The 14678-nt window shown below is 46.8% G+C and overlaps 1 protein-coding gene across 2 annotated transcripts in view; it reads left to right on the top strand.

Annotated features, from left to right (window-relative positions):
• Positions 1-14678, top strand: part of UFL1 (UFM1 specific ligase 1) — a 288697-nt gene that overhangs the window by 185801 nt on the left and 88218 nt on the right. For both annotated transcript variants that reach the window (XM_086926636.1, XM_086926637.1), the window contains one exon: positions 1970-2092. In XM_086926636.1, coding sequence (XP_086782762.1) covers positions 1970-2092 — 123 coding nt within the window. The remainder of the gene's footprint in view (positions 1-1969; positions 2093-14678) is intronic.

Below are 14678 nucleotides of genomic sequence, written 5' to 3'. Positions count from 1 at the left end.
TTTTCCATCAGGCACACACACCACCAACCGTCTGTGCACGCTTCCCTACCAGGCACACACATCACCAGCCATCAGTGCATGCTTCCCTACCAGTCACACCCACCACCAGCCGTCCGTGCGCGCTTTTCCACCAGGCGCACACACCATCAGCCATCAGTGCCCGCTTCCACAAGGCACACACACCACCAGCCGTCAGTGCACACTTCTACCAGGCACACACACCTCCAGCTGTCAGTGCACACTTTCCCCAGGCACACACACCACCAGCCGTCAGTGCATGTTTCCACCAGGCACACACACACCATCAGCCGTCTGTGCACGCTTCCACCAGGCACACACACTACCACCCGCCGTTGCACGCTTTTCCACCAGGCGCACACACCACCAGCCATGAGTGCCCGCTTCCACCTGGCACACACACCACCAACCGTAAGTGCACGCTTCCACCAGGCACACACACCACAAGCCATCAGGGCACGCTTCCACCAGGCACACACACCACCAGCCGTCAGTCCACGTTTCCACCAGGCACACACACCATCAGCCGTCGGTGCACGCTTCCACCAGGCACACACACTACCAGCTGTCGGTGCACGCTTCCACCAGGCACACGCCACCAACCGTCAGTGCACGCTTCCACCAGGCACACACACCACCAGCCATCGGTGCACGCTACCACCAGGAAACACACACCACTAGCCGTCAGTGCACGCTTCCACCAGGCACCCACACCACCAGCCTTCAGTGCACGCTTCCACCAGGCACCCACACCACCAGCCGTCAGTGCATGCTTCCACCGTGCACACACACCACCAACCATCATTGCCCGCTTTCTTTGGGCACACACACCACCAACCGTCCGCGCACGCTTTCACCAGGCACACACATCACCAGCCGTCATTGTAGCAGGCAGGCTCTTCTCAGAGTTTGTTGGTAAATATGTGTTCGATGCCTGGGTGGGAGTGGTTTGAGTTTGCTTAATCCATGCTCAGAATGCAGGTGCAGTGCATGAACTCCTGTGTGAGTGAGTCATGCTGCCTGGGGCTCACACACTCCACACTTGTAAATTGCGCCTGCACCAGGCTTTTTCTAATTTGCAAAGTTCGGCGCATGGGCAGCCCCCACAACCCCGGGAACGACTGCTTCCTACAACCAGAATGTAAACAACATTCAGAGCAATGAAAACAAGTTAATTTGATGCAAAGAACTGTTAACAATACCCATTTCCAGCTATGGTATATCTGCCAACTTAAACAAAACAGCAACACAAAACAAACCAGCATTGGCATAGCCAATAGGTATCGCTTTTTGGACCCTATAAGTATCTAGTTATGCAGCAGAATATCCTTGGTGCAACAACACCAACTGTTGCATGGCTAAACACTTATAAGATCCCAAATGCGAGACCTATTGGCTATGCCAATGCTTGTTGTGAGTTTATTACCTCTGAAGTTTTCTTAAAATGCCCTGTGCTCAGTCAGCTCCGATGGTTTCGAGATTTGTTGATTTAAAGAAGCTTCTGTGCTTCGTGTCCTGCCTGTGATTGAAGACGGGAAAATAATCACACACTGCGATATTCACAAAAATATGTTTTGCAGTCACGAGTCTGATTACGAGCGGAATACCGGTACACCCACCCATCTTCGAAATTAAAAATTTTCAATGGCATTTTCTGTCGAGAAGTGCTGGAAACGATTGGTTTCAAAACTGTTGTAAAGCGTAACCCATGCAGGCAGCACATTTCCTTTTTTGTGTTGGTGGGCGACCTGCATTTCTGGTTTCGTTGCTTAATAACTCAAATTGTCTTATTGATTTTGATCTTGTGTAACACGCACTTCTCTAAAACACGCTGTCTTAATAAATACTCAACACTGAATGCATGGCACTGAGGCAAGGATCCTCGTGTTCTTCATTTGAGTGCTTACATGAACCTTTTTCATGATGACTAATATGAACATTTTATCACTAGAGGGCAGTGGCAGCACGAGATCAGGAGGTGGGGGAAATGCAAGAGAAATCAAGATTAAGAAAAGCAAGAAAAAAGGGAGAAAAGACGACGACAGCGACGAGGAGTCGGTGACAACGAACACAGGTTGGTAAACTTTCTCCTTACCCTCTCCGGTTGACTTTGCGGTTTATTTGGCTGACGAGCCTCACCATCCATTTCTATTTCGTGTTTGCATTCAGCCTTCCACTCTTTGCTTAGAATTCGATAAGGATTTTTTACCTTTTCTGTGTGCTTGTCTATTATTCTGCAACCTTGTATGCTTTATGCTGCCTTTAAAGGGGAGCGCGCTTTGGTAATGAGGGAGCATTGAAAGGGTGTCGGGATAAAACAAAACAAGCATTAAAAAATGCCATAGGTCTCGCATTTTTTTGATTTCTCGGCTATTTGGGTAGTAAATGGCAATGTTTTTAACCCTTATGTAAGCACTCCACTGCCAACAAAACATACGAATAAACGAGCACTACCCACCAATGTCCACTGAAACAGGAGTGAGAAAGAAGCGGGCAGAACAGCACAAGTGGATGCTGGTGTCTGTGTCCGTCGTCCGTCCTTTAACTCTGAACATACTTGCATGAAAGGAAGTGGATGCTAAGAAAACACCTGCTTATTGAAAGAAAAGCGCAAGGGCCCAACTGAAAGGAGATGCGCTTCAAGTGCATCAACAGATGAACCTTATATGTATGGCATGTGTTAAGTGCATTCACATTTGGAGGTGCACGTCAGTCGCATGTGTTTGGTGCTAGACGTGCCACTCGTCGCTGCTGTACAATCTGATTGTATTAGCAGCGCAAGGCACCTGCGGTTCTCAATGCCAGACTTTGTTTGTGAAAGATAAGTGCACAAAGTATAGCGTAGATTTCACCGGAAGGAAGTATCCACAGCGATTCTGGGAATCAGACACTCTCCCACCTGGGAAATACTGGCTTGGGGACATATTTTAATCGATAACTCAGAGTGACAACCACCCCATTTCAAAATTTAACAGGCGAAGATACAGCTGCACAAACGGACACTTCTCCCTGTACTTTCATCATACTGTCCTGCTAATATTAACACAGAATTGCGCCAGACACGTAAAAACATAACACTGCAAATCAGTTTCACATGCAGGAAAGGTGAAAATGCAAAGACGAGGAGCATCTTCGCAGGTCCCACCTGCAGTGGCGCCTCCTATGCTAAGGCGAAGGAGCTTCGCCCCACTGCTATTTGAGCAGTATAAAAAATAATAATAAAATGATAATAATAAGACATTATTATAATTTTATTATTATGCAGGGAAAGCTGAGGACGGAACGGCCTGTCAGTCTGTTGTGAGCACATTATTATATCTGTTGAGTCAGCCATGTTTGACTGGTGACCCTTCTCCAGGCTTTGCACAATTATGTATATGCTTCCTCGATGTTGCGTTTGTGCTTTAATGTTAGCAGGATATGATGAGGCCAAGGGAAGTCTGTAAGGACTGAATATATGATTATACCACGATTTCAGTTACCACGCATGGCTTTACCACGCGAATTTTACCTCGCAAGTGGCTTTACCACGCTGGTATTTACAACGTAGCATTTTACTACGCGTACAAACGTCTTACCTGCACGTCTTTCTCCACGAGCCCTTACTTCCATCCTCCTTTGAAACAAGCGTCAAAACACGTATACCAAAATAAAAAAAGGACTGCTTTTTTGACGTACACGGCACGTCTTTGGGGGAGGCTCTTTCCTCTTTCTTTTAAATTTATGTTCGTTTTTTTGTTAAAGTAACCTGCTTGTTATTTTTGGGGGGGGGAGACCCCCCCCAGCCCCCCTCCGAGCCACCCCCCTCCCTCTGCCCCCCCATGCCCACGCAGATCGACTTGAAGGAATACCACGTCTCCCCCCTAGCCCGTGGTAAAGACGTCGTGGAAGGTACCCTGCGTGGAAGGCACCCTGCGTGGTAAGTGTCACGTGGTAAACGTGAGTAGTGGTAATGCCTTCGTGGTAAATGATGTTTCCCGTAAGGACTGACTTTCCCGAAATGGCCCTTCCTTCAGATATGTGGCAGGTGGCAGGGAATACATGTTTGTCCTTGCTTCTTTGAAGTAGAGCGTCACTGCCCAGAAGCGCAGGAGATTCCAACATGTAGTGGGATGGCAGTTTAGTTGTCACAGTGAGATGTCGTGTGATGATTTCCAAGTTAAGAAGAGATCCCACGTAGGCTCGATTAACATGTTTATTTCTATATTTCAATTTTATTAATTGAGTTTCATAACTCGCCTGGAATATGGAATGCAGAAATAAATATGAGATGATTTAAACAAAACATTTCCTCTCTCTTGTATTCCTTTTAGTTATAACTTTGACTCGGAAATATGTGAAATCATAAAAATGAATGTGACCTCCTTGCCTTCACATTTGCGAAGCATCTAGGCGATAGAGAAACAAACATTTGCAATGCAATAGGTCTCACATTTACGCGAGTTTAAACTATTGGCATTGTAAATGACAATGCCTTCTATTTATGTATTTAAAAAGGAAACAAAAATAAATGGCATTGTTATTTGTAATGTCAATAGCTCAAACTCGTGTGAAAGCAAGACCTATTGCATTGCAAATGCCGAGTGCCCTGGTGCCAACACATTCCCAGTGGGTAACAAGGTCTGGAGGTTCCGCAAGCTAAACTTGTGGACGGGCGAAGTAGAAGAGTGTGAATCAGACCCAAATGGATGGAGGGTTGTATGCGTAATATAAATGGTTAAGATGCATTTCCCTTGAAAATGAATGGAGGGTTTAATGTGTAATGTAAATGATTAGGATGTATATATTAGGATGTAAATATTTTGTTTCGCTTTTACACAATTCCATTGCATTATATTTAAGGGGGTAGATGTGTTGTGCTATTATTTAAATGTAGTATGCTTTGTTTTTGTTTATTTGGTTAATGTCCTCGTTCTGTCCAGCGCCAGCTTCTCAGATTCCAGAACTCTTACTGGACTCTCTGGAGTATTTGCTGGCAAGAAAAGTCCAGAGCTGGACGTGCCTTGTTTAGCTACTATTGATGTTTCAACAAATAAAGTTATACTTGAAATAAAGAAGACTTCGACTTTACGCTCAGGCATCTAATGCTAAAATACATTATACGACAAGAAGGGCACAATAGGGGGCTAAAAAGGCAGTAGAAATAGAGACAAGTGTTGATTGGATAGCTACTTTGAGAGAAAACACAGTTTTTTATAAAATAACCAACATTTTTGAAGATTTTCAAAGCAAAGAGAGGGGTAGAGTGTGTGCATTTTTGCCTGTGTTTATGGATAAGTACCTGGTGAAATTCGACAGACAACACAATACCGGGCTGAAAACATATTTACCCAAGTATTTATTTATATACCCAACTATTTATTTATTTAGGAGGATTTAAAACCTAAAGGAGGAACAAACATGTGCTGCATCAACAGCATGCGAGACAGTAGATTGCAGCTCAAATACAGGATGGGGAGGGGGTTACCGAGGGGCGGTGGGGTTTGCAGGGGTGACGAAGAGTGTTACTGCAGTTTGCAGTCCAAATGCAGGACTTGGGGGAAGTTGGGGGCGGAGGGGTGTTAAATTGTTCCGAAAGAGGATGGTTTAGAGTTGCAGTCACTGTAACAGCTGGAGGACGATGACACCCAGATTGCAACAACAAAGTGCTGGCAAGGAGCGGGGGTCTACAAACTGAAAGCCCAGGTGGACATGGGCTAGGCGTGACTGACTCCAGTGTGCACCCCAGAAGATATTGGGACATATTTCATCAGCATGGAGCACTGGGGATATTCGTGATTTCTTACAGAGGCGGCTTCTGACAATGTAGGTGCAAATCTGCGGACTTTGGATCATACTTTCAGACGCGCCCTCTCCCCCAAGCTCACCTTGACAGAGTCCACAGGGTACATGAGGATGTGCTCCAGAACCCCTGCCACGGCTCTGGCTGTCATGTGCGTTCCTAGGGAGGCGCTTGCTGGCAAGCTCTCATACTCGCCCCTAGGAGCAGCAGCAGCCGCAGGTTCCCTACTAAAGATAAGAAATTGCTTTGCGACAGCCGCAAAGCAGACGAGCCAGTCCGGATTGGCCAGGCGAAAAGGCGAAAGGGCGGCAACAAAAATACTCCATTTCCAATGGGAGGCCACCTTTTAGCATAAACAGTGACACAACCCAATGAAAATGAGGGGCGGGGCTTTGAGTCTTCTTCTGAAAATCCCTCATTCACAATATCTTTCGCTGAGCGTGTAGGACATGCTCTGCAATGCTAGGCGAGACCTAACAATGTGGTGAAAAGTGGTTCTGTTTGATCTTTCCAACCAAGCCCTTCCTGTCAGTGCTGATCTCGGTGACAACATGAGTTACACCACAGCAATGGACAAAGAGTTCAGGTGTATAATTAAGAAAGCTACGAGTCAAAATATTTTGCTAGGCTTATCTTCAAATCCTTAATTAGTGTGCCCTATAATTCAATACGGCTTTTGTCTTGGTGGTGTGGTATTTCAAGTAAGGCATTTCTTCATCATGGTAGTGTCATGAAAAAGCGGCAAGAGAAATGGAGGGAGATCTTTTTCGAAAGCTTAGGGCATCTCCTTTCTATGACACTATATGGGAAATTCTCAACCTCACCAATTTCTTCCATATTTCCTGTCTTTGGCTAAAGCGGGCTGGCTCATTCATCTATAAAGGTTCATTTGGCAGCAGTTTCTCGCTATAGACGCACTGCATCTGGACTTTCACTCTGGTCAGCCAGGATTATCAAGCAGTTTCTCAAAGGCCTCTTTAGAGTCTTTCCTCCAGTGAGGCCTCCGCCTCCGATGTGGCATTTGAATTTGGTTCTCCCCCAGCTGTTGAAGCCTCCCTTTGAACCGATTAATCGAGCAGATATGAAATTCCTCTCGTGGAAGGTGGCGCTCCTTCTAGCCCTCACTTCTGCAAGAAGGATTGGTGAGTTACATGCCCTGACAATCCAGGAACCTTTCCTTCAATTCAAGAGAAATACAGTGATCCTAAGGACTAATCCAAAGTTCATACCTAGGGTGACTTCAGACTTTCATTTAAATGGGGGATTCTTAAGGCATTCTTTCCTCAGCCCTCTACGCTGGCGGAAAGGGCACTCCACTCGCTGGATGGGCAGAGATGTTTGAAGTTCTATCTGGACCGTACTAAAGAATTCCGGAAATCTTCTCAACTGTTTGTTTCGTTTAGCGTTCCCGACAAGGGCTTACCCCTGTCCAAGCAGGGATTGCTTGGTGGGTGTCCACTGCTATACCTTTTTGTCATTCAGCAGCGGGGAAACCCCTGGAGGGTAGAGTCCGAGCACATTCTTCAAGGTCCATGGCTTCATCTACGGCCCTCTTTGCTGGGGTCCAGATCAAGGATATCTGCAGGGCTGCAACTTGGAGCAGCACACACACCTTCACAAGACATTACTTTTTAAAGGCCTCGACACAGGAAGACACGGCTGTAGGCCAGGTAGTCCTGAGGAACCTCTTCCATTGAGTGGTGAGCTTTCCTTTCTTCCCTCCTTGCTTGCTTTATTGTTATTGGCACATTTTGCTATTTGTTCTTGATGTTATTGCACTGTTTGTTAATGTTTTTTAGCTTGATGCAATTTTTTTTTTTTTTTAAAGAGGGAGACGACAGTGACGGAGGAAAATGTGCTTCTGACTGCTAGCTACTCTGATACAAGCTATGGGAATCTATCAAAGTTCCTATACTGAATACAGGATTGGTGACTTTCATAGATTCCCATGCACCCACCCTCCTCCCCTGGGAAAGCTCAGCCTTCAGCAGGTTGTGTTATACCGTTACACAACTGCTACAAAAATCTGAGGCTCTGAGGTTCTCTCAGGAGGGTTCTATGGGGTGAGGCAAATCTGATTGGTTGTTGCTTTACTTTGGTCTCTTTTACAAAAAGAGGTGGATATGCTACAAAAGGCGATGAGACCTAGGCCTTTTCTTTCTCGTTTGTACCTACTGCTATGTTATTTTGGTTACCGAGACTCCCATTCCGACGATGGGGAATGATACAAGCTATGGAAATCTATGAAAGTTACCAATACTGGAGAACCAAAATTACAGGTAAGTAACTGGTTTTCTTCTCTCCCTTTCCCATTGAGTCTTGTTGTATAGACTTTCGCCTTATACAAACATAATTCTAACACTTTCCCTTCCTACCCTTCTGATGTAGAATTTAAGCAGATTGAAGATTTAGGAAGAAGGCCTTATCTCCGTGGAGCCTGGCTCTCCAATCCAATAATGTTGTATGTTTTCTGAGTGGTTACTCCCATGACTTGTTTCACTGGAACGGTTTCAAATCTTCCTGACCACCTCCCTGAGGCACCCAAAGACATCCCCTCCTGGCCTGGGTCCAGTGCAGTCAGTGACATGGCCATAGGGTGACTTGCGAGCTATCCACCGCCATGCATGTTATGTTATGTTAAATTTAGCTTATAAAGCGCGCGTACGCCCGTAGGCTTCATGGCGCTGTAGGAAGTTTCCAGAGCATAACACAACAACAGAAGGACCACTTAGAACGTCTGAGGATAGGCTTCTCTAAAAAGCCAGGTTTTAAAGGCTAGTCTAAAGGCTAGAATGTCCTCGTGTGACCTTAAAGAAGCTGGCAAGGAGTTCCAGAGGGAGGCAGCAAGAAAATGAAAGGAGCTGCCGCCCTGACGTTGTTTCCTAACAACCGGCACTGTGAGCAAGTTTTTGTGGCCAGAACGGAGGTTGCGGGAGGGGGTGTATCTGGCAAGCAGGTTGATAATGAATTTGGGGCCTTTGCTTTGTAATGCCCTAAAGATAATGCAGCCGGTTTTAAAAGCCACCCTCTGGGCTACCGGCAGCCAATGCAGGTCTGCCAGGCCTGGCCTGATGGACTGCCATTTAGGAAGCCCACAGATCAGCCTGGCCGCCTGATTTTGAACCAGCTGCAGCCTCTTGAGCTGCCCGGCTGGAAGGCCCAAATATAAACTATTTGAGTAGTCCAGCCTAGACAGCACAAGGGCGATGGTCACCTGTATCAGGGCAGAATGGGTTAGGAAATGGGCAATCTTTCTAATCTTGCGCAGCTGAAAGAAGCATGCGGAAACAACTGACCCTACCTGACTTTTCAAGGAGAGGTCATCACTGAAGGTGACTCCAAGGCTCTTAACCGTGCGGGATTTGGAGGGGGGATTTCCCATCTCCGGAGGCCAGAATTGAGGTCCCCAGCTGAGTTCGCTCTTCCCAGGCAAGATCAGTTCAGTCTTGCCTGGGTTAAGTTTTAGGTGGTTAAGGCCCATCCATCTCTGGATATGACAGCATCCGGCGACCCTAGGGGGAAAACCAATTGCAGATCATCTGCGTAATTAAAGATCCACACTTTGAATTTCCTCAAGGAGTGCAAAAGGGGACGCAGGTATAAATTAAATAAAAGGGGAGACAGGGATGAGCCTTGAGGGACACCGCAATCGTTCTTAATTCTAGGGGCTGTGAAGGTGCCCAGTCTCACTGCTTGAGTCCGGTCGGACAAGAATGATTGCACCCAGCTCAGGGCAGTACCTCTGAGGCCAGCCTGCTCGACACGGCCGACCAAAATAGTGTGGTCGACCGTGTCGAAAGCAGCAGACAGGTCAAGAAGCACCAGTGCCTGGTGGACATCCCTGTCCGCGTTGCACCGAAGTGTATTCTGGACTGCCAGGGTTACCGTCTCGGTCGAATGGCCTGGACGGAACCCAGCTTGATTTGGCTCCAGAAATCCAGTGGTTTCCACAAAGTTGGAAAGACAATTGGAGACGTGAGCCTCCAATATCTTGGATAGGAACGGCAACAGGGATATAGGACGATAGTTTGATGAGTCCTGAGGGTCCATACCTGGTTTCTTAATTAGAGGGATTAGCAAAGCGTGTTTAAAGCCAGTGGGTACCCTGCCCTGGGTCAGTGATTTATTTAGTAGGGGTAGAATACCCTGAGGGATAGCCCGACCGATTTCCGAGAAGATGTGGGGGGGGCAGATGTCGTTAGGGGATCCGGACTTTACCCTCGTCAAAAGTGAGGAAAAGGTTTTATCGTCAATGGCCGGGAAGGTGTCTAATACAGAGGGATTGTAAAAAACGTCATCCAGAGGAAGTGACGTTGGGGAGTTAGCAATGCTCGATTTGATAATGACAATTTTTTCTCTGAAAAAATTATTCAGGGAATCACATAGCTTCTGCGTAGGAGCTATTGAAGGGGCTGTCCTGTCGTTATCACAGAGTTCGTTAACTATATTAAAAATATCTTTGGACTTGTTGGATGATGATAAAATTTTTGTGGAGAAGTAATTAAGTTTGTGTTGTTTTAAAATTTTTTGATAGCTTTTCCTAGTGACGCAAAAGGTTTCCCTATCCTGTGAAGAGTAGGTGGCTCTCCACTGTCTTTCTTTCTGACGTACCCCTAATTTAAGTGCTCTAAGTTCTTGAGTGAACCATTTGTGGGCATCATTGCCTCTGATGTTAGGTAAGTATACAGAGGGGGCGAACAGATCTGCTGCGTGAAGAAGCCAGGAGGACAGTGCCCTCTCAGCAACCTCCAGATCTTCGTCTAATGGGGGAAGGGTGTTGTTCAGCGTGTCCATGAACCCAGAGCGGTCCATAGATTTCCATTTGCGGAACTCTTTGCCCATGGGAGGTTTGGCCTTGTGCTGCCCTTGAATTTCTAGTGGGAACTGGATAAGATAATGATCTGACCAAATGCAAGGGCTTATAATAGGAGAGAATGGTGGTACGTTGTATGTCCAGATTTGGTCCAAGCTGTGACCCTTCTGGTGAGTGGGAGAGTGAATGTGTTGGACCAGGTTTAGATCTGTAAGCAGATCCCTCAGTTCTCCAGCTTGGATGTCAGTGTCTGTTCTATCGAACCAATAATTTAAGTCCCCCACTAGAACAGTTTTAGAGTGCTTTATTACATGGGAGGCCAGTTGTTCTGCCAAAAGTACTGGGTAATTAGCCATGTATTGGGGAGGGCGGTATAACAGAATTACAGTAAGAGCCTCACTCTCTGAGTCTAGTGTGATTACCAAATTCTCTGTGTTGGGGAGGGTGAGAGAAGGTAATTCCCGGAAGTGAAAGGATTTTGAAATGATTGCTGCTACCTCACCTCCAGCCTTCCCTTGAGCACGGTTGGCAGTCAAAATGTAGTAGTCTGAAGGAAGTGATGCCAGAATATCCGGCAGGGAATGAGGGTTGGTCCATGTTTCGGTCAACAATAGGAGATCTGGTTTTTCTTCCGTCAGGAAAAGGAAGATGTTGACCTGGTTCTTTATTAGGGACCTTGTGTTGAGGTAGTAGCATCTCATATTATGTAGTAATAGAGGAGCCGATCTAGGTTCATTCGGGAATGGTGGCGTAGGCTGAGTATCATCAGCCAGCAGGGGAAGGCGGGAGAGCCCCAATGTTTGTATACGTGTGCAAGCATGCGACGGGAGTGAAGCGAGGGCTATTCCTGAGGAGGAGCTAGGTTGTAGTGATAGTAAATCATAAGAGGAATACCTCAAAAAATGGCCAGGGGGAGTGGGCCCGGGTCCCGGTCGGCCGCGGACGGGCGCAGACGGGCTTAACTCAGGCGCAACTCCGGCGCGCCTTCGTCGCGCCCGCTGCGCTCGTCCGCTGCGCTGACACATATGGACCGTTTAAGTAGGGGCGGGACTCGGGGGTGTGGCGGTGATGTCACTGGCCTCGCCTCCCACCTCACCCGAGCAACCCGGCCCAAGATGGCGGCCCCTGCCGCTGCGAGCCCGCTGAAGCGGTCAGCGCTCAGCCGAGCATGGAATGCACTCCACCATATTTTAGTGCAATGTGTGGGTGAGTCTTATGGACAGCCATATAATGAGGTTCACCTGTTGTCAAGAAGACAGATTCAGCCTTAGCGTGCTTCAAAATAAGTTTGGCCACTGCCAGCTTCCTACAACTGGTTTCCCCTCCTCACCAGTTCACCATCAATATTGCAAATGCAGGGGTGTATTCCTGTGAGCTTGCCTTTTTGAAATGGCTGACCTTTTCAGCATTACCTGCTCTTGCAATCTGTGCAACAGCCCAAACGTTTGAGGGGATGTTGCAGTTCTAATGGTCTTCATAGACAGCAACACCAGTCCTCTCACTTCTCCTTCCCTGTCCTCTCTCACCCACTTGCTTTAGTTTGACTTCAAGGGCGCATCATGTACGGCCTGTGGATCATTGGGTCCTCCAGACTGTCAAATTGTGTTGCAAACTTTCCTTCCAGAACTTGCTTCCTCTAGCATCCCTGTACCTTCTGGGCCACCTCACCTACTGTATCTTCCTGGTCCCCCACACTCGGTAGCACATGGGAACAATTATTTGATGCTTCTGTTTTCAGTGGGTTCAGCTTGGGTATTTCTGAAAGCATCTGTATCACCCCATAGGAAGCACTGGATATACAGTGATGGATGGTAAATGACAAACTTGCGGAAGCCCTTCTGCTCTCCAGAAGCCAAGACCATGCAGGTGGCTATGGCCTCATTGCTCAGTGGGGGGTGGTCACCTCCATATCTTTTGTACCCCTCGGAGCTGGAGGCCCCGAAGTACTTGTCTTTTGTACAGTCTCGAGGGAGCTGACTGGCTGTGCCTCACCTAGCCGGCTCTGTGAATGTGCATACTGAGGATCTCAGCATCATGTTTCTGAACTCGAGCAGTGCCTCTGTCCGAAGGTAGTTCAGTCCATATTTCTCTTCCACCCCACCCCTTTTCTGGACCTGTTTACCAATCCCAAAAATATTCACTGCCCTCTGTTCCATGCACTTCAGTTTTACTCTGAGAAGGGTCCCTGAGTTAAGCTTTCCACCTGACTTTGGAATTCCAAATCCACTAAGCCTTCCCATAACCCCGCTGATTCCTCAGGTTCTAGGGATGCTGCATCAATGATCTTAATTGCGCCAAATTAGCCACACAAGATGAGGTGTTTGCTTCTTCTCCACCTATCTCTGCGTCCTCCTTTTCAGCTTCCTTTCATGATCAACTTCCTTTTACAGATGAAAGGGTAGGTTCTGCATGTAACCCCACCGGGGCCTCCACCTTCATGCTAGGAGATTCAGGGGGGAGGGGGCAGCTTGAGTTTTTCTGACCTGCCTGCAGAGGTGGTGGACGTCAAATTGCAGCTAGCCACCCCTCTGCTAAAATTGTTTACTCTGGACTTTGGTCATGTTTTGCTTCATGGCGCACCAAAGATAAAGTTGATCCTCTCAGGGGTGCATTGGTCAGATATGTTGCTTTTTGAATTGTCACTTTCTCTGCAAGGCTTTGCTGCAGGAACTGTGAAGGGTTATCGGTCGGCCCGTTTGTTTTTCCTTTGTTTGCTGGATTAACTACCATTGTTTAAGTTTCTTATTTCTATGCACTTTTTGAGGCGGTTGACACCTCCCCCCTGCCCCCGCCCGCAATTTGTCATGCCAAATAGGGACCATAATGAGGTACACACTTACTGATGGTTTCATCTTTCGAGCTCATCCACATTTGCCTCTTGAGGCTAGTCACAATTAAGAGTGTTTTCTTGCTAGCCATTACCTTACCTCAGTGCGTTGGAGAGCTACGGGTGCCTTTGACTTTTGTAGACCAAGCTGGTCTTGCACACAAAGACTTTCCTTCTTCACAAAGTGGTTATCCTTGGAATGTTGGCCAGTCAGTCACCTTGCCAATGTTCTGTCTGCCTCACCTTTCTACCATGGAAGAGGAAAGGCTACCATTTCTGGATCCTTGCTTTGCTCTAAGTTTTTATGTAATTACAGGACCTGCAGGTTTGCGTTGATGACCAGCTTTTCCTCGGCCACAGTCACTCCAAGCAAGGCAAGTCGATTTATAATTGGATGATTTCCTGCAAAATGTTTCTATGCTTGAAGATAGTCTATGCTGTTGCCAAAAAGGAGTCCTCCAACAGCGTTAGTGCCTTTTCCACAAGGACATACTCCACCTCTGTGACGTCTCAGGCTTTTCCTGTGTTGGATATTTGAGGAGCTGCAATGTGGGCTTCGGTCCATACTTTCGTCAGGCATTACTGTCTGTCTTGACTCTGAAATCTGTGAAGATGGCCGCTTAGTGCCATATTTTCAATGCAGGACTTTCTAGTTGGGCAATTGCTTCAGACCCACCTTCTGGAGGTGCTGCTTGGATATTGACTCAAGAGGTGTGGTATCAGCAGGTATAATGACTAGCTAAGTTTCTGGTGGATAACTTCAGATTCCTCACCAATCATGCCCATCTTCCCGTTCTGAGGAGTGGCTTAAGATTTCTTTCTGTTTAAAATTTTTCCAAGTTAGTTCTTGCACAATGCATTCTCTGTCAGCCTTTTCAGCCTTAACTGAAAGTGTGGAAAAAAGGCAGGGCCAAGTGCGAGGTGTTGTCACCTATTGGTGCGGGAGAGATATTTTAGCTTTCCAGATCCAGTCTGTCCCCTTGATGGGATTCAGGTGACATTAAGCATACTTTTTCCCACACCCGCTGATGGAGAAGGATTATTTTTCATACTTACATTTCAATAGTTTTACCAACCATCAAATAAACCAGCATTTGCAAAACCAGTAGCTCTCGCCTTTGTTATGCCTCGGATTCTTTTTTGTTTAACTTATTGATTTGATTAAATGTTTTTGAGGCCATTTGTGGGTTTTTACTTTGTAAATATACCATTTTTAAAATTGTTTGCATGGATGTCAG

The sequence above is a fragment of the Lissotriton vulgaris genome, chromosome 6, assembly GCF_964263255.1.
Source record: "Lissotriton vulgaris chromosome 6, aLisVul1.2, whole genome shotgun sequence".
Taxonomy (NCBI): Eukaryota; Metazoa; Chordata; class Amphibia; order Caudata; family Salamandridae; genus Lissotriton; species Lissotriton vulgaris.
Note: the sequence above shows the minus strand (reverse complement) of the source record. Positions and strands in the feature narration are given on the sequence as shown.